We start from the raw sequence: 21,785 nt of genomic DNA, 5'->3' as shown, positions 1-21,785 counted from the left end.
ATGAGCCCGAATATGGAATTGCGTCATGTTTAATGCAATTTTAATGTTTATAAAATGAATATGAACCAAAAATATCAAAATTACTGACATATCATTCAAGAATTATATCAAAACATTAACGCATTTATACGAGATTTCACGAGATCATAAAGAAGATGGCGACAAGTGGAAGACGACGAAACGTGAGAAACTCTCGGAGGAGAACTGAAGCTTTGCACTTTTTGTCGAATATTTCGCTTGACGGCTCCATCAGAGAAAGCAAAATGGGATTGAGTGAAACTCCTATACTCTCGAAGGAAGATTGCCAAGCTGTAAGTCCGTCAATAGACCATGAAAATGATATGTGTTATGGAGGAGAGACAAACAAATGCACAGAGGGCGAAGTACAACAAAAACCACCATTGCGAAGGACTCGCTCCCAATCTGAGCAGTCATCATCTCCAGAAAGCAAAAGTTTACATGAATCTCCGCGAAAGAACAGGTGGAATATACATTTATTGTATCTCTCGATTGGAAAGAATTTCTGTCTAGTTCTGTTGTTTTCAATGCGTGACACCTAGGCGTCTGGTGTTTCACATGTAAACAAGGGGGAGGGGCATATTTATTGATTTTTCGATCAAAGGGAAAGCTGAGTAACTTGGGTATTTATGTCTTCTTGAGTAGCTGTGCCGCACGATCATTTTGAGATCTCCTTTCGTTAGTGATGCACGTTCATTTAACTAACAACTTTGCATGAAGTTTACAACTCAACTCATACTCATAGCACAGATGTTTGCAAATAAAAACAGCAGTTGACTTGATTATAAAATACACACTTTACCATTCAGGCATTAATTCTGATTCAATATCAAGATTTGGATGGTTACTCAGTGCATGTGTTTTATGAAACAGCCAATTCCATTCTCTTTAAATTGTCATTTAAAATTCTTACCAATGATTTCTAGATGCAGTAAATCAATTCTGTTGCATTTGTTGGGTCTGTTTCTGATACTGTGATATGGACAAATTACAACCCAAAACAGATTGATGAGGCAGATGTGTTTGACATGTGCATTTGTTGGGTCTAATACTGATATGACATTACAACCCAAAACAGATTGGTGAGGCACATATGCCTTTTGACACTTTTCATATACAGGAACATGGATCAATCAATTTTCAATTTGAAATAAAATGTCATTAAGGTTTCGTGTTAATGTTTTCCAAAATTACTACATGTATGAAATGAAACAGAATAGGCCAGTGCCTAGTCTCTGTCTAGTTAACTGTTATGAATATGTAATATGATCTCAATATGATCCTGCTGTACATGCAGACATAACGTTTCGTAACTTGCCAAAATGCTACCAACTGTGATTTTCTGTAATGCTTGCTGTGTGTTAGCAATTCTCTGTAAAGTCAGTGCTTTGCCAGTATGCACCTTGTGAATCATATTATCCAATGCTTCAGGTGAAATATCTATCTACAAAACCGAACTCCTATACATGAAATCAGTATATGATGATAACACTTGCAATTTAGCATGCCATGTAGTCAGTACTGACAAAGTGTATATGTACACATGAAAATATTTATGATTTGGGACCATAATGGAATTGAATTTATGGCAGAATGGGTCCTACACTTTCTCGAGTTGTTGTCTTAATCCATTTCAAATTGATCATAGATGAAGAAGAAAGGAGTATTTGTCGTTATTTTTATGGATGTTTCTAACATTCACACAGTCATTTGCAGATTGAAATTGGAATAGATTTGATATAATCTATTTTCAAATTTTGTGTTTTTCTTGGTCCCAGAATGATCCTATTGAATTGTGAATTTAAAAAAGTGACAAAATATTTTGACACTGAAAGTTCAACAATCATTAAGGCTGTTATTTTTTAGGTTCATGCAAAATTGCTTCATTTTACCTCAAAACGGCATGCAAATATTCATAGCAAAGTAGATCCAAATATTGATGTGGACTTACTTATCCACCCAGGGCCAATACATTCAATGCTGGTGAACATGGCGTCCATAATTACAGACGAAAATTAATCCACCAATTATCTTCCGAGCCTTCCGGCTCAGTCCATGCCAATGAACGGCAACAAGCAATGAGAAAAAGGTCTAGTTCTTATACAGAGAACTTTGATGGGTCAACGTCACCTAGGCATCAAGCTGCTATGCCTATATACAGAACACTAAAGGAGAGAACTATAAAGAACAAACGGTAATTTTTACGTCTCCAGAGCAATATCTCTACATGTAGGATAAATTGCTTCTTTGCATTTCATCTCATTTCTTTAACTTTTACTATTATTATTGCCCTTTCCCCCCTCGCATAGATCTGTTTTTCTCATTGCTTATGTGTTCATTACTTACTTTCAATTTTCATTTTTAACATCGTTGTCTTTTTTAAGCCAAATTCCTGTCCACTTTCATGTACATGGTTATAATGTAGATTTTAATTAGGTGCTGTTAACTGGTTATTAACAAAGCATAGAGCTACTTCTTCTCTGTAGTTTCCTTTCCTTGCTAGTAATGAATATTGCCAAAAATCCTTTTCAAATAATACGCAAGAAATGAATAATATTGCAGGAATTAAGTGATGTTATAGGTTTTTCATACTTTATTCATGGAACTACTAATACTTTGAAATGATCCAGACAGCTTACTTTCATAGGTAGTTAATATGTCCAGATGTGTGTCCAGAACAATCTACAACTCGTACGTAATATAAAAATGACTTTATCCCCAATCCTGCTACGGTCACTGTCTTTATATATATATTATATGGACTTCACTTGAAGTTCTAGGGTTAATGGTTTAGCAGAATTCAAATGGGTTTGCTCATCTAACGTAATTTTGCATACATGTTGCTTCAGTAGAAAACTGATTAAAGTTTCTGTCAGGAATAACTACATAATCAGAGTTAACCGTTGCAGTACCTGCACTGAAATCTCCAATGTGACCCTGGATTTGAAGTACTAACATAAATAACTTCATAGTAACCGTATAACAGTAAATATTGAGTCAGGTACATGTAACACCTTTTAGTATTAATCATTAATGGTATAATGAAGAAGTAAGACTGTGGACTATTTAGTGCACAGACACAGACTGAATGTAGACAAAGGGTTGAAAAATGTTAATTTCTCTGGCATTTTTAATATCAATGTAACATTATTCTCAACTGTAAATGAATACCAAAATGACTTGAATCTTTGACTAGTTTCACATCCCAGACTTTCCAAGACATTTTACTCAAGTTGCAAGAACATTCTGACACTTAACTTCAAAATTACTATACATTTGAATATTGGAACACATAATTTGCATATATTTACATAGATTAAGTAATTATAAATTTTTATCCAATCTTACCAGTAAATGTTGCACCTGTTAACAATTACAAACTCTAATAATACTGTGTTTATTAATATTATTAATGGGAGATTAATTAATTTATGATCACTGATACTTCAATATGTACATCAAGGTGGATATCAATTTCTTTATTTCACCATCAAGTTTGTCACATGGGTATTTAATTTCTACTTTGTGTAAATTCATGTATTAATTTTTTGTCATATGCACATATTGTAAGCTCTAGTGCGTATGTATGCTGTCCGTGTAGTGTATGTGAGGCATGCTTTTATGTGAATGTTATCAGTCTGTGTACAGTCACTCATACAACATATCATGATAATTACCATCTGAATGCCCCATAATAGTTTCCAAGTCTTGAATTTCTGCCAGGTCAAAGGTCATCCAGGGTTTTGAAAGTGAGGCATCATATTTGGCATAATGGATGGACTCATTGTCCTAAAAACCACAGACAACTAAAAACATATCATAGTATGATGTACATGTAACCTATTCCCTGCCCAATATTGGTAATCTTTGACGTAATTAAAACCATGGGTGTATTTTGAATGGATGACTCAAGACTTGGTTAGGATTTCAAGATAACAGTGTAAGGGGGCTTTATAGTCAGTTCAATTATTGAATTCTTTCATGCCTGCTGTGGTGATAACTCCAGCTCCTTTTACATTTGTGAAACTTACTTTGAAAGGCGCCTGTTGTCATGAGTTACAGTACTACATTTGCATGTGTTAATGCTTAAAAAGAACTATTAATAAGACAAATATTTACCACCACGTGACATGGTCACTGTAAAATTGGCTTGACTTTAATACAGTTCAGAGTTTTTCAGTCTGTGATCTTCTATTTCCTTCCACAGCCTATTTCTATGCATAGCCTAAACTTCACTCACTTTCTGATCATCAGATTCGATTCGACCAACACAAACTGTTTCATTACTGAAGCCATTGCACTACAAGTCAATCGAGTCTTTTAGTTTCTTCTTGCATATTGTGAAAATTTCAACTCCAATGTACCAAATAAGAGACAAAATTTATTGATATTCCCCCAAAAAAAAAGGTTTGTGTACACATGTGGATAATAGGCTCAGTGACCACAGCTTATGAATATTTTCCTTGTCATCAATTTCATTTAATACATTTCTAACAAAGAGGAGCTTTTCAAGATCAACATTTCTCAAAGACCCACATAATCACAGCAACATGAAAGAAAATGATTTTAAATGAAGAACCATGCCCACTCATCCATTATATAAATTGTATGTAAGTTAGGGGGTCTAACCCTATTGCTATCCCTAGCCTAACCAAAACTGAACTCCCCAGCTTGATTAAAATTATTCTGTTATACATTCCAATATTCTGTACTGTTGTATATGAATATATATTAATGAAATTTGTTTTCCTCAAACAACATGTTTCATCTACAGGTTGAAGGTTTGATAAGTAGATTTGGCATACTGTCATTTTTCTAACTTTTAACGTTGAAGTTGTGTATGATAACTTATCTTTCTCTTTATTTTTTTCCCTTGCATCATTTACTTTTTTTTCTGGTAGGGGATGTTAAAATCAACTGTACAGAACTGTTCATTGTAAAATTACCCTTTCATTTAGAGTATTTGGTAGTGTGGGTGATGAGGGGAAAAGGGCTGCGATTTTCACATCGCATGATTCATATATAGTGTTACACCCACTGTTACTATGCCATCAAATATGTCTATGTACTTCTGTTTTGTCTGCCATAATTTGGTAAGGTTTCATCATATTATATCACTAGAGGGCGCTGTTTATGACAACACCAATGGTAGACCATAACAGTGAAAAACTGTCAGGGCTCTTCTGTCTTTGTCTTTGATATGAGACAGATATTAGGAGTTTAATATATGTATATAAAAGCATTTTTTGGACTTTGCGACCTCTTTACTGGTTTTAGCATAATAAATACAATAATGGGCCATCCTTGTTTCTAACTACATCAGTATAAAAATCCTCACTTTGGCAAGACATCTTATTTGTCCAAAATAATACACAAAGAAAGTCCTGAAATTTTGATATCAAACTGACATCACTGGTGCTGATCATGAGGATCATATGCTTGGTTTGAAATTATGATGGTTTGAAATTTTGTACTGTACAGTTGACTTTTCTGAAATATTATTTTGCCAATCTTTGAATAACAAGGACAGTATTCGTAATTGATAGATATGCATGTACTGTTGTCAAAACTAAACATTAAAGATATTTTGTGGCTTATTTTTAGGATATTGCTGGTGTCACACAGGAAAGCTCCATTTGTTCTCTTTTCTGTACAACCATACAGCAAGCAGAGTCAGCAAGGTCTTTTAAAGTAAGTCTCAGTTATAATACTTATAATAATAATAATGTGAATTTATAACGCGCCTTTCCTCCTGAGAGCTCAAGGTGCTCACAATTATTACCCGTGGTACAGATCAATGGCAGCACAACGGCCCTTTAAACTTCCTCAATTCCCTAGGGAGCATGCAATCCATTGCAGCCTCTATAAGTGCATAGGATTAAAGCATTCACACTACAACCTCTATCCTATCAGGTCCCCAATTATACAGCTGGGTTGACTGAGGCACAGTCGTGATTCAAATCTTGCACAAGGACATGACCCAATCAGAAACAAACAGCAGCGATGGGGCTCGAACCTGCAACCTGCAGATTCCAAGCCAACCACACTAACCATTCTCCCATCATAACTTCAATACAACCTTATCACTCCCGTCAATCCCATGTTGTCATTGGCTCATGAATCCCACATGGCATTTGTACTTTCTTATTCCTGTGGAAAATGTATAGCCAGGTAACTAAGATAGACAAAAACTAAAATTATTGCTGGTGCATGTTGTATATTATGCAAGCAGGTGATAGTGGTACCTTACAATGTAACTATATATGGATATAATCAAACTGCAGTGTTTTCGCTAAGGGCTCAACTGGGAACCCCAGTAAGAGAGAGGGGTATATCTGGTAATTAAATCTGGCAAATTTTCCATACATTACACAATAATAATGGTGGGAAACCCTGGTAAAATGACAAGAGAACTCGGGTAGATTTTACCTTCTTAAAACACTGAACTATGATAAAGATAGTATAAGAATATGTTAACTATGAATGAGGTTGAATGTGTTTCCACTGGAGGATTCAGAAAACTTGCTATTAGAAATGCTACCCTTCTGTGAGTGTAATTATGTGAATGTCTGCAGCTATCTTAACTGAACATATAGAATTTGGTTTTAGGTCGTGTTTGTCTTATATAGCTTCCCGATAACTGAACTGCCATTGTTGTATCAGTCGAGCCATGTTGATGGATAAAAGATCATGTATGTGTTGAGGCCCAACTTTTTTTATCGCTGTGCTGCAAATGTTATTCACGCCCAAAATTCAACAGTAAATCATTTCAAAAATTCTCTTAGAATCAATTAATTACGATAGTTATTGTAACTGAGAGTTAACCATATTCTCCATCATCAGAAATGAAGCCATGCATCTTGTAGAAGCAACAGGAGCTACTCGGTCTCGGAAAGCATCTGGCAATAAACTGAGTTTATCAGATGAAAATTTCCTAATAAATGCAGGTGAAGAAATAAATGATGGTCTTGACAAAGTAAGTATATGTTATGTGTCTTTTCAATTTCAACTACCATGAATATTGTATGTACCCTGAAGTAGTTGTATTCATAGACAATGGAGAAGAAACTTTCTTATCTACTGTCTATGTTGTAATAAGTCTAAGAAACATAAATACCAGTGACGTCCAACTAGAACACAATTTGATTTGTGGACCATACATAAATCAAACAGTCAATTGTTGCCGGTGGCCAAGTAGTTAGCTCATATGCCTCTTACCTCTGCAGCCTGGGTTCAAACTTGATTCAAATTTAACCTGGTCTATATATAAGAAGGGTGATACTCAGTTTGGCCCTGCTGAACAATGCAGGTTTCCCTGGGTACTCTGGTTTCCTCCTGCTTCCTCAACACTGGAGTGGGCGACACACTCATTTTAAGTAGGGCACAGCCATTTCCGTATTGTGGTTGTAATCAATTGCATTCACTATAGTGCGTGCAGTGGCAGTCAGCATGTGATCTAGGAAAAGCACTTATAAGTTCCTTATAATATGTAGAGATGTATTAGTTTTATTCAGTGTTTCACAATGAAATAGCCCTGAGCAATATTGGGATGACAGTCATACTATAAATTCATATGTTTTCCAAAAGTACTTTCGCTGGATCGCGTGCCACAGCACGCACTATCACGGATGTAATCGGTTATAACCACAAAATGGAAGTGACTGCGACCTACCTAGAGAGAGCCTGCCGCCAGTGGCAAAATATTTCAAAATAGCGCAATAGGAGGAGGGTTGAGGGGGTTGTACATACCTGGCTATTGGCAGTGAGTTGTTCATAGATGGGGGTGCAGCATGTGAGAAAACGTACTTGCCAGATGACAGAAGTTTGTGAGTGGGTTCATACAGTTATTCTAGTGTATCAATTGTACACGTAAATCACTATATGTAACAAAAATAAAGGAAACTATTTCAGTCCTAACCATTGCAGTATTATGTGACACAAGTGGACATTGAAGAAAATCAACCTCTCTTTCAAGGAACATTATAAGTGAAATCATGTATATTTTGTCATAATTTGAAATATTAGGAAAAGTGAAGAGTGTTATCACAAAATTGAATGTACTTTTGTTTATTCCAGGCAATATCTTACAGTCACTTCCTTATACCAACTATGAGTAAAGTGTTAGCGTATCAACGTAGTTTACTGGAACACACAGTGCCACAATCTCCAGCCTCTCCCGTCAGTAAAAAACAACTTCCAATGAGATGTGTGTCCTTTGATCCAAGGTTATTAATGTCTGGCTCATCACATGAAAAAGGTGAGAGAATGGGAAAAAACATAAAAACCAGGATTTTATTGGTACAAATTACAATGTATTTGATTCATTTCCTTGAAATGATGGCTTTATTTTGTTTCAATCATGTTTGTAGCTCATATGAAATGCACCTTTGAAATAAACTGTTTAAACTTTTGCCCTTACTTTGGTCAAGAAAACTCCAATCTATTCTCAGTAAATATTAATAAAAAATGTCAGGGGTTACCATAAACATTTTTTAAATCAAGGTCAAATATTATTTTAGAATCCAATATGGTTGCCAAATACTGTGTTAACTCTATGCTGGTGTGACATTCCCCTTGAAAGTGGCCATATGGATGAGGATAGGGTTTTTATTTTGGATTTTTAATTTATAAAACAATTTTATCATGGCTTCCTACTTGACAAATCAATGTGAAACAACATACACCAAGTCTGTGTTTGTATCTCAATACATTGCAAAAAGCTAAAAAAAAAAAAAAAAAAGAATGTGTAAAAAGTTTGTTATTGTATGTATAATAACAAACATTTCACACATTTATCAATGGTTGCAATTTATTGACTCAGAGTTTCAAACAAGGACTTGGCATACATGTATGTTGTTTCACAGTGATTTGTCAAGTAGGAAGCCATGATAAAATTATTTTATGAATTGAAAATACAAAATAAATATCCAATCCTCATCCATACGGCCACTTTAAATATTTGTATCCAAAATCCTATATTTGTGTAGTACAGTAAAAGATGAAAGTTGTACACGGAATGTCAGCTATCGGTATTGTTTTCTTTTGTACAGCAGAAAATGACAATGCTTTCAGTGACATATATTATTGGTATTGTTTTCTTTTGTACAGCAGAAAATGACAATGCTTTCAGTGACATATATTATTGGTATTGTTTTCTTTTGTACAGCAAAAAATGACAATGCTTTCAGTGACATATATAATTGGTATTGTTTTCTTTTGTACAGCAAAAAATGACAATGCTTTCAGTGACATATATAATTGGTATTGTTTTCTTTTGTACAGCAGAAAATGACAATGCTTTCAGTGACATGTATTATTGGTATTGTTTTCTTTTGTACAGCAGAAAATGACAATGCTTTCAGTGACATATATTATCGGTATTGTTTTCTTTTGTACAGCAGAAAATGACAATGCTTTCAGTGACATATATAATTGGTATTGTTTTCTTTTGTACAGCAGAAAATGACAATGCTTTCAGTGACATATATTATTGGTATTGTTTTCTTTTGTACAGCAGAAAATGACAATGCTTTCAGTGACATATATTATCGGTATTGTTTTCTTTTGTACAGCAGAAAATGACAATGCTTTCAGTGACATATATAATTGGTATTGTTTTCTTTTGTACAGCAGAAAATGACAATGCTTTCAGTGACATATATTATTGGTATTGTTTTCTTTTGTACAGCAGAAAATGACAATGCTTTCAGTGACATATATTATTGGTATTGTTTTCTTTTGTACAGCAGAAAATGACAATGCTTTCAGTGACATATATTATCATTATGATCCAAATGAACTGGATGACCCAGAACTGAGTTCAGGAAAACATAAAACTATGCTAACATTTGCTTCATATAGGGTAAGTATGGTTATCATCAAAGGAAATTCAAAATTTAGAAAGTTTCTGGCGGGTAGGATGTCAAGTTTACTGTTGTGTCAGAGTGTAGTTGCTAATCGTGAAGTCATGACAGATAAGTGCAAGTGCAGCATACTCGGGAGTATTTGCACAACTGTTTTATACACTGTTCTCTGTGGGTGTACTTTTGAGTTGAAGTGCACCAGACAATACCACAACCACAAATGTAATTACAGTGTATGTATTACAAGTACCCACTCTGGTACTCAAGCGCATCATGATGTTAAGATATTAGTACATGTATGTTTATGCAAACCAGCAATTGTCTCATGAAGTCAACAGACATGCATATAGGGTTGTTGGTGGCTGAGTGGTTAGCTCGTATGCCTCTTACCTCTGCAGCATGGGTTCAAACCCGCCAGTTGTCGGCTGGGTTTGATTTAAAATTTAACCAGGTCTGTATGTAAGAAGGGTGATGCTCAATTTGACCCTGTCAAATAACACTGGTCTTGTGGTGACCATTCAACAAATTTCTGTTTATTTCCAGCAGTGGCATTCCCCTTTAACAAAACTACTGAATAGCTAATCATATTTCATAAAAAGGATTCCTTTATGTTATTTTTTGTTTTGCAGGTTTCAGTGATTGACTATGCAAAACCTTCAGAGCTGAAGAAAGAACTCAATGATAAATTCAGAGAAAAGTTTCCACATGTCCAAATTACGCTGAGTAAGTTAAGAAGGTAAGCAAATTTATACGATGTCCAAAATCATAGCAACTTTGAATATTCTACTTCTATTCATATTTTAGACACTTCAGTATATAGTAACTGTGATGCAACACATTTTGTTTGTCACAGAACAGAACTTTAAGTGTATCCTAATGTTTATTTCAATTTATTTACAGCATCAAGAGAGAATTAAAGAAGATAGCAATGGTGCAAAACAAAATAGAACCTGCTGCACTAGCCCAGGCTTATGTATATTATGAAAAATTAGTACTACAGAGAAAGATAAATAAAGAAAATAGAAAACTTTGTGCAGGTACGTTCAATCTATCAAATTTCTGTAGTGCTAATGTCCAGAGCAATGTTCTGTTCAGTAGTGCTGAAGGGCTAAAGCACACTGTATGCTTTGGTAAACAAATAAGTCTTCAGTTTCGTTTTGTAGTAGTCAATATGCACACTTCTGATCATAAGCAATAAACTGTTGAATAATTTAGCTAATTATTACTTCAGTATTCTTGTTCAATCTAGATAGTCATTTCTGATGTTTTTAACAATACCAAAACACAGTCCTACTTGACTTTACAGTCGTTTTGGTTAATACAGTATTCTTAGCTTAATCAGATTGTTAATTTCATGCAGTGAGATCAATACTAGTATATTGAAATGATTCTGGTGCTGAACCATTTCTTTAAGGTGCAAAGTTTATGTGAAAATATAAAGTGCTTAAATATGTGCTTATCTCTTGGCCAATTAGAATGCTAGAACAGAGACAGGTGACATATAATTTAACAGATGCTTTCTCTCTATATCTGTCATGCTTTCTCTACCTTTCTGACTGTTTCTATTTCCCTTCCTCTCTTCTCTTTCCACCATTAGGTGCCTGTTTATTGTTAGCAGCTAAATTGTCAGATACGAAAGGTGCAGAACTTCAGCACCTGATCAAGGTAAGAATTGGCTCATCTCATGTCATTTTAACTATATGCAGTGTTTGAATTATGATAGTTTTTATGGTCCAGATATGGCTTTTGGGGACAGACGTTGTACAGCAGAAGGGCCTGACTCTAGGAGGGCCCATAAGCCATACTACTGAGGTCCACAAAACCCATATCAGGGTCATAATTTTTTACCATATACCTTGTGTAATGGCATGGAAACATCATTTGAATCAATCACATAAATTGGCAGTGAAAATTGTTTTATTCACAAAAATGTAAAATAGTGAAGAAATTAACCAAGCTATATCCATAAGCACACCACTTACCATATTTCATTGTGAAGTGTAAAAGTTGAATGACGACTGTGGAACTGATTTAGACGTAATCTGAAGATTTTCATATAATACAAAACTTCATGATTTAGAATATCATTTAAATCCTTTGATAAACATTAGAAATTTCTTATCATTTAATTTCATTTCACAGGAAATTGAAGATACATTCCGAGTCAAAGGCAAAGAATTATTTAACTATGAGTTTCGTTGTCTGGTGGCACTTCAGTTTACATTACATCTACCAACACATGAAGTCCTTCCACACTACAAGAGGATCCTCCACCAGACATGACAGTAGTTGTATAGTATGTCACCATGTAATACTAGCCTGCTCACCCCTATCTTTTGTATACAATTGGTATGATCCTATTATCCTTTTTTATGGATCATTCCATCTGAGGAGAAAGTAGGGGTGAACATGTAAAGAGGGATGTTGCCATAAAACACTTTCTGTAACTTTGCAATTTTTTTCACATCTGAGTACTATGTGCATCCTAATAATTTCAGATTTCCTAGGAGTACATGTTATAATTATTCAACATAGAATTGGATAAAAGTATTCAAACAAATAACAGCCACATAGTATTTTAGAATATTTCATTGATAACTGTCTGTCGAATCAAGACATAAGTTCCTAAAAGTGAACAAGTGTTTACAACAGTGTCAGATCTTGTCACAGGTAATGACACAAGTTACTCCAAATTTCAACGTCTGTTGAGTATTTCTTTACCAGATGACATAAGCAAAGTTTCAGATGCATGGCTTGTTTCTTTGACTTCCCACAGCAGCCATCCATTTAAGAACTAATTTCACAACCAGTGTGTCTGATAAGATGATGCGCTGAAAATGTCAAGTGTCAGTGTCATTGTTAGGTTTACCTTCAGATTTGTGGAATGAGGAAACAACAATCCTCCATAATGACATAAAACACAAGGACTTGAAATATGACACAAATTAAAACAAAATTGTTGAAACTTATATACATATATTGACATTTTCAGACACTTTACAAAGCAAACAGAACACTGTTGGTAAATCTATTGGTGGCTAGTGACATACTATCTAATTTTTTTTTTTATGAATACTTTGAAGGTGCAATTTGAAGACGTAATTTAATGTATATTGATGTATATAGACAAAACAGTTACAATGTATCCTTTTCATTGAGAAATATTATTTCATTAGCTCATAGAAACTTGTTCAATTCATAGAATCAGTTTAAATGAATCCATTGACAATATGTGTATTAACACAAATACTGAGATTCCGCAAAGCTGGTGTTCCATAGTTTCATTGCAGGAGTCGATCAGAGTTGATCTTGAAAGGTCTGGAGTTTTGGAAAGCATACATATAGATACAAGATAGAGAATGATACTACTGTACAAGTATACATTATGTGTACTGTACATTTGAGAAGTAGAGATACAGTTAAACAACTCAAGCAGAGATTTACCAGTCCAGTCCTAGCATTTTCTATTCCAAATATCCATTGAAAACTTGTAAAAGGGTTTAGATTAGATGTACATAGTGCTGTCTTGTCAAAAATGTTTTATTTGAATATCAGTGTTATACACTGAATGTGGTAAGAGAGATAATATAGAGATGATTCAGCTCATATCAAGAAATCACATTTCATTTCTACGATTAATAATGATAATACACTTTGAGAGAATTTGAAATGATACATTTCATAATAAACTCGATATCACATTTAATATGTGCTATGCACATTAAGACTACTGCAGAGATCAGAGCAATAGCACTGTAGACCAAAGAAGTAGGATTTCTGTGTGTCATGCAAGGGTATTGTGAGCAGTTTTGTTTAATGTTTGTGTTTTTATTTTATAATTGGGAAGAGCTCCTTGTGGTAGCTCACAAATGGTTGGAATCAAGAGACTGTGTTTTTGTTAAGGGTGATATATGTAGGTAAAATCTACCTGAGTTCCCCTGTCATTTTACCAGAGTTCCCTACCAGTGTTTTTGTTAAGGGCAGTAAGTAGGTGAAATCTACCTGAGTTCCCCAGTCAATGTACCAGGGTTCCCTACCAATGTTTTTGTTAAGGGCAGTAAGTAGGTGAAATCTACCTGAGTTCCCCAGTCAATGTACCAGGGTTCCCTACCAATGTTATTGTTAAGGGCAGTAAGTAGGTGAAATCTACCTGAGTTCCCCAGTCAATGTACCAGGGTTCCCTACCAATGTTTTTGTTAAGGGCAGTAAGTAGGTGAAATCTACCCGAGTTCCCCAGTCATTGTACCAGGGTTTCCTATCAGTGTTTTTGTTAAGGGCAGTAAGTAGGTGAAATCTACCTGAGTTCCCCAGTCATTGTACCAGGGTTCAATACCAGTTTTTTTGTTAAGGGCAGTAAGTAGGTGAAATCTACCGGAGTTCTCCAGTCATTTTACCAGGGTTCCCTACCAAATTTATGGTATAATGCATTTGCAACTGTGCCAGTTTTACCATACTCTCCCCCACCCCCCTTTCTGTTCCCGGCATTCCCCAAACCTTAACAAAATCACCAAAGAGAGGACTATATTATATAAGTTTTATTGAAGAGTATATAAATGTGAGATTATATAGAATGAACGATTGTGACATGGATTATTATCATAAACTCAGTTATGGAAATGATATGAGCAAATACTTCTTTGTTAATAGTAGTATTATATTCCATATTCCAGTTTTTCCATAAGTAAAGTGACAGATTGTTGATTTCGAATTTAATGACGCATTTTACGAATGTGTCTGTATGAGTACAAAATGTATGAAGCCCTCAGAACTAAGATTAATGGCAATTGTAGTCTAGTACTATGTTCAGACCACCAAACAATAGTGGTCTGACTACTACACTAAGATTAATGGCAATTGTAGTACTACGTTCAGCCCACCAAACAATGGTGGTCTGACTACTACACTAACATTAATGACAATTGTAGTACTACGTTCAGACCACCAAATAATGGTGGTCTGAGTACTACACTAAGATTAATGGCAATTGTAGTACTACGTTCAGACCACCAAATAATGGTGGTCTGAGTACTACACTAAGATTAATGGCAATTGTAGTACTACGTTCAGACCACCAAACAATGGTGGTCTGACTACTACACTAACATTAATGACAATTGTAGTACTACGTTCAGACCACCAAACAATGGTGGTCTGACTACTACACTAAGACTAATGGCAATTGTAGTACTACATTCAGACCACCAAATAATGGTGGTCTGAGTACTACACTAAGATTAATGGCAATTGTAGTACTACGTTCAGACCACCAAATAATGGTGGTCTGAGTACTACACTAAGATTAATGGCAATTGTAGTACTACGTTCAGACCACCAAACAATGGTAGTCTGAGTACTACTGTAACACTAAATGGCTAATGTTATTTCTATGGGCTTCACATGCACATAGTCAGATTCATCTTCTGTATATTGAGGGTGATGATGGTTGACTGCCTGAGTACTGTCACTATTTTTGAACTCATACTTTTCAGTCTTTTACATTTAAGTTGATAGCAGTACTTCATTTGTAATGATGTCATAATGTTTTGGAACTTAGGGTGGTATATTTTAAACACATTTGGTATAACTGCTTTGTGTAATGATATCCATGGGCAAAGTGTGAATAACCTTAATTTCCCCCAAGCTAGGGTGTCTTCATGCATCATATCTTTGTGAAAATGGCTGCAAAGTGGACAACCAGACTATGGGAAGGGAGGGGGGGGGGGGGGGTAGAAAAGAGATTGTCTGTTGTTTTGACTATCTTGAGGCATTTACAAGGGCCTATATACACTTAATACTGCCTCTTTATCATTACTGTAAATAGAGTGACATCATGTACAATTGTAAAAGAAAACATTTGTAGAAGTAGTTAGACTGGAAATTCTTTATGAACATATTTCAAATTTGATACCATATATCGATAAGAAGATTAGGATAAAGGGTTATCTTTGGCACCAAACATGAAGGACCACTGTTATAGCACAAAATCAATAATAGTCAAGTTTACATATTATTTTGGGTAACCAAGTATAGGATAGAGTTGTGCATAACACAAAACTAGGTAAACGTGTGTGGGGAGGGGAGGGTGATACATTAAGTTATGGTGTTTCATCACAGTATAGGTCATAGGAGTATAGAAGTACTACCATTAAGAGTTACAAATATCATCCAAAGTCCAACCAACTAACAGATATGTTTGTAAACATTGTTAATAATTAAATGCAGACATTTTTAGCAAACATTCTTTATCATAAGGCTAGATATGAATAATAGAGCAAAGAGCCGTGTGTGTACATTCATCCAAGCCAGAGCTCATATTTCTGCTAAACACAACATTCTCATAAGCTGACTCAATGAATTATGACAGGTACATATGGTGGGTATGTTTTGGACAGGGCCATAAAGAGGCCTAAGGTTTACAATGATGATCAGTGTGTTATTTTGATGGCGAGAGGCTTGTTCAAGGCGGGTACTGAAGCTGGCTACACACAGTTCTATACTGTAACATACATCATGTTTTTGAGCTGGCTGGTAGCATGGCATGAATGTCTGTATCTTACAGACCACACACAGTTCAAGCATAGGTGTATACATATTTACACAGTTGCAACACAAGACTTTTGGTTAACAGTGTTACAGTTTTCATTCAGTAGATATTTGAGTTGAAGAATGTACAGAGTAGACAAGATATAGTGTTGGGATATATACCCGCCATGATTGTTCTGCCTGCAAAGTTCAGTCTTTGTACTGAAACTAGTATATACCCTAACTAGTAGAGAAAAGAGTTGAAGGATGTACATTTTAGTCAAGCCATATCAGTATTGGAATGTATATGTACCTGCCACACTTGTGCTGTTTTCAAAATACCATTTTCACTAGAGGTAGCTTAAACCAATAGACCGTGAGAAAATGCGCAAAGCAGCCTAGATTTAATATGGAGATGTACAATGTCATATATTTGGAAATTTGTCGCTGTTTTTAGGATCTCGCAATTGTGTTTTTCTTCTCAAATTTTATGATAACTTTTTGTTGTCATGGGAACAACCAAAAAGTACATTTATTGATATCAATATTTACTGAAATTATCATACTGAGTCTGTATGTCTTGCTAAATATGCTTTGAAATTCAACAAAAACCATAATTTTATATATGTTTTAAAATCATCTATGAAGTGGTATAGTTCATAACTGTGGCCTATTTGTGGTTGAAGTCAGAGTAAGAAAATTACTCACATAACAGAACCCCATGACACATGAGTGTAAGTGTGGCATACTTGGGGTATTTGTATGAGTACTTGCAGTGTTCTCTGGGCCCGTACTTTCACAAGCGTAGTGTATTAAAGTGCAGCAGAAAACACTGCAAGCATGAGTGCCAATACCCCTGAATACCCACATTGGAACTCACGTGTCATGGGGTTCTGTTATTATTACAAAATTAATGTTTATCTGTAATAGTAACTTTCTGAAAAAATTTACTGTGTGTTCATATACAATGTATGATTGCCCCCTCATTTGCATATCATTTGCATGCTGATATATATGCAATAACATTTTCGGTATTGCACTACAGTACATATACCACTGGTATACATGTGCACCGGTTCAAGAAATCTATGGTACATATAATACACAATGTGTAATACGTATCAATCTGATTAAAATCTGGTGTAGATGTCGGCTAATCATTCATTGCTATTTTACCTTCGTTATTTTGCCTGAATTGACCTTTGTAATAAATAGCAATGAATGATTAGCCGACATCTACATTGGATTTTAATCAGATTGAATACGTATATGTATGTGTCACATTAACATATTTTCACAGAAGCCAGTGAGTACCAACACAGTATGATAGATATTGATAGAGTATGCACAAAAAGACCTCATCATAAAAATTGCATTTTTAAAATATTTTGGGACCTCAAAATTGTCAATATCATTTCCGTATCATATTTGAATACTTTGTAATACAATTACCAGTTGCTAGGGATGATGAACAGTTGCTAGGCACAATTACCAGTTGCTAAGCACAATTACCAGTTGCTAGGCATTATTCAATATGTACAAATAGATAGAATAACGTGATATTTGAAATGTAACTACCAAGAACCATAACTAGTTACAGACTATACCCCTTTGATAATTTCCCTGGACCAATAATGGGATACAAATAATTTTTTACACATAATTCAACACAAGATTGGAAATTGTTTATGAGATAGATGCTGTTATTGGGAGATTTCTGGTGTAGATTATCATGAAATCTGGATAATCTTTCAGACACAGGCACACTGCCAGGATTCTCCATACAGTGTTTTTGTTGAGGGTGGTAAGCAGGTAAACTCTACTGGGATTCCCCAGCTCTTTTAAGCGGTTCCCGAACAAAAGCATTGTAGATTGTATGGGAAATTGCACAACTTTTACCCTTTTCCCCTATTCTGCTAGTGTTACTATGATTACCAAACAATAGCAAAAAAACTGCCATAGAAAGGCAAATAAATACAGTGGCTGAGAGTACACACACATAATTTCAAGAGAAAGCCAACTGAGATTTACAAGTGAGGCTATTAAGTCATTAGCATTAGTATGTTTTATTAAATGACTGAACCTCTTACACAGATATGTTTATACTAAATCAAACTTACTTTCCTAGATAATCGTCAAGATTCCTTTAAAACACAATGTAATAGCTTTTTATTATAGAAACATAAGTTACATTTGTACATACATCCCAGAAGAAGTGAACAGTTTCTAACATATTGTAACTCAAATAATTAGATTTGAGGATGTTAGTCTGACAATCAAGGCTTCAGTTTACTATGATCGACACAACGTTAAACTATTGTTGATACAACCATGCTAAGTTATAGAATAGATGTTTGTTAATTATACATGTAGTCTCAGTAGGACATGCAGCTCTCTGAAAGCCAGTTCCATTAACTTACAGCGTACTGTTTTGGGACTTCCAATGTTTAGACTATCTTGATCACAGGGTGATTAGAATTGCACAACAGAGGAACCACTCACCCACTTGTGTAATCTACCACATTGAAGAACAATAGTTTCAGTTTGTGTCTTTCTTAGTAAATGGAAGCCTCAATTACCAGAGTTGTATACTGTGTCATTTAGCCATAATCAGCACTCTCTTCTTCCTGTTAAGTGGTAACTGACAGAGTGACACAACATCTCTTGTCTTGCAGACTAGTAGTCTCAGTACACAGACTCCACTGGACTTTTACCGACCCCCAGCCTGGAGAGTTTGAGAGAATACAACATGTTTTGCAGAGGAACTGATCTGCAACACTACCTCTGTAGTAAAATCATATATTTTGATTAATCTTCCAACAAAGATGATTTTCAAAAGTTTTAAACCATGATTTTCTGTGAAATATATATAGATTTGATGAAAATGAAATTTGGAATCATTTTCATCCAATCAGAAACTGCCTGAATTCAAAAACATTCACCAGCTTACGTAGACACATACGTTTTAGAAAGATCCCTTGTCCAACCTTTGTGGTTCAAATCACTGACCCTATATCCTCCCATGGTCTCTGGGGCCAGCTGAAGTCCATTGGAGTCTGGGTAACCAAGACTAACAGTCTAGTCAAATGATACACTGTGTAAAGATTACCTCTATACCATATCTGTCATTTTGTGTTTGAAATTGAAACTCTTGTGATATTTGTTTTCAAGGTTTCACCACATTCTTCATGTCAATGTCTTCCATGTTTACGTCTGTTCTGGATCTGATAATTTTAAAACTTGTTCTTTCTTTCAAAGATGAAATTTATTAAAGATTGTATTCTAAATGCAACTATTTGTATGAATCTTATATGAGACGGGGTTCCTTGTGACTGATGAAGGGAAATTAACATAATTTGTAGATCACAAGAAAGAAAATCTGAGAACTACAGAATAAAGTGCATATTGTCAAACTTATCTTTTTAGAATCCAGCATGGCTGCCAAATCCTGTATTAACCATATAGGATCCGGGGGAAAGAAAGGGGTGTCGGTTTGTTTAAAAAGAAACACTATGATTTTGACATATCAGAGAGATCAACAAAATAAAACTTTCCGTTTAAAAAAGTTTGGAGAAATTTTAAAGATTTTTATAGAATAAATGTGTCCCCGGAGGCGCGCTCTACCTCGTGTAAATCACCAGAGTTATGACATGAATTTGCACAATATTCTTGTTCTACTACTTCATAGATTAGAATTAAAATAAGCACACAGGTGATTATACTGAAAGATGGATACTGGATAAAGATTTCAGTGATTTTCAAATTTATTTCAAGACGTTATGATTGATATATCTTTCCCGCTCTAAAATAGACATGGTACAAGAAATACTGAGTGGCCAGTCCTTGTTTACAGAGTAGATTGCACATTCTGAAGTACAGTCCCGACCACAGGCACTAGTTTCCCGAGATATGTATCAGAATGTTTCTATCAGAATACAATAAAATGTCGATGATATCGGCGTGTTTTAGCCAATTGTATATGGAAGGCGTAAAATAACACTTGTTTCTGTGATCGCGCAAGTCCACCCATCGCGAGGTAAGTATAGACAAGGTTTGCAACAGAACACACAACCCCCGGGACACAACCGTACGGCAACGTGAACTTTCAACCGACCGTTTTCGTTTTACTCGGCAAACATTTAATAAACTTAAGATACATCGTGTCGTTGTTACAATCGGTCAAAGATATCAACCGATTTCTGACGCCATGTAGAGAATTGCAGCAAAAACATTCTTTCTAACTTCCTTCCGTGAATGTGTCTGATTGGATATCGCCGATAACAGCACTGTATATAAACATCGATATCCAATCACGTTCACTTGAAACACGCAAATCATACATTTTATTTCATTTTATGTAACTTAGTCCAAACACAGATACTTTCAGGCAGACACCAATCAAATTCATGACGTTCGCTCACATACAATTTTAGGGACTTTCAACAAATACCCATTGTCCAGATTCACGCTCACATACCAAATTCACAAACTTTCAGGCAGATGTTCACTCGCAAACCAAATTTATGAACTTTCAGACATTATCATACTTTCATACAGACACTCGCGGACTATAAAATATAAATAATCTATATGCAGAATTTCCGACAAGCTCGTCCGCTGGGTACAGTGTTCTGGCGAAATTACCTAACAAAATCTTCCGATTTTGAGACGAAACTGTTATCAGTCGCACTACAGCGAGTGCCGAACAATGTGTGAAACCAAGTTTTGAGGTAAATAGCAAATCTGAGGATTTACTAGAAAAAATTATTGAATACTACATGCATGAAACACGTGTCTTGCCCCATCAGACCACAGGGAAAAGGACAAATAATCAGTTTTGTTATCGCGATTTTCCGGATTTCTAAGTAATATTATTTTCTGTATATTTCAAATATAGTTTCCTCTCACTGTATTTTCTTTCTATTTCCTACCTGATATCAATGTCTTATCGGAGCTTATCAGCTTTGCACTAATTAGTAGCTTACTAATTCAAGAACAAACTCACTAGTTATTTGCCCATTTAGCGCAAGCCGTGAGTGTAAACATCCACTGATCCGACTAATGGTGGTAACACGTGTTACCTATTATCTAGTTCTTTTTCCGCTAGATTTTTAAATTCGGAATGCTTCAATTCAGTGTTGACCCATTTGTCTTTTAAGTTTGTTTTTTTTTCGCTTCTGTGCTATGATTGGTCTTTTTGAGTATAACTGATTTAATATCTCATTGTCTGCTATTCAGTCCCAGTGTTTAGTTATTGCATTTCGTAGTCTATTATCAAGAATCTGGGACGGGAATGAAAGGATTCAGTACAGACACTTTTTTTCACATATAACACACAAATACTAATGAGACCTTTTTAATGAAAATTTTTTATTTAGATAT

At 35.1% G+C, this 21,785-nt stretch overlaps 1 protein-coding gene across 1 annotated transcript; it reads left to right on the top strand.

Moving 5' to 3' along the window:
* Positions 1-155: 155 nt before the first annotated feature.
* LOC144445273 (CDK5 and ABL1 enzyme substrate 2-like) lies at positions 156-13,430 on the top strand. The gene is made up of 10 exons (XM_078134815.1): positions 156-481; positions 1,982-2,212; positions 5,623-5,709; positions 6,862-6,994; positions 8,095-8,275; positions 9,765-9,880; positions 10,511-10,617; positions 10,782-10,918; positions 11,479-11,546; positions 12,024-13,430. Exons 1-10 carry the CDS (start codon positions 156-158, stop codon positions 12,162-12,164), a joined length of 1,527 nt encoding a protein of 508 aa, XP_077990941.1. The 3' UTR covers positions 12,165-13,430.
* Positions 13,431-21,785: the final 8,355 nt, after the last annotated feature.

Source organism: Glandiceps talaboti, chromosome 14 (genome assembly GCF_964340395.1).
Source record: "Glandiceps talaboti chromosome 14, keGlaTala1.1, whole genome shotgun sequence".
Taxonomy (NCBI): Eukaryota; Metazoa; Hemichordata; class Enteropneusta; family Spengelidae; genus Glandiceps; species Glandiceps talaboti.
Note: the sequence above shows the minus strand (reverse complement) of the source record. Positions and strands in the feature narration are given on the sequence as shown.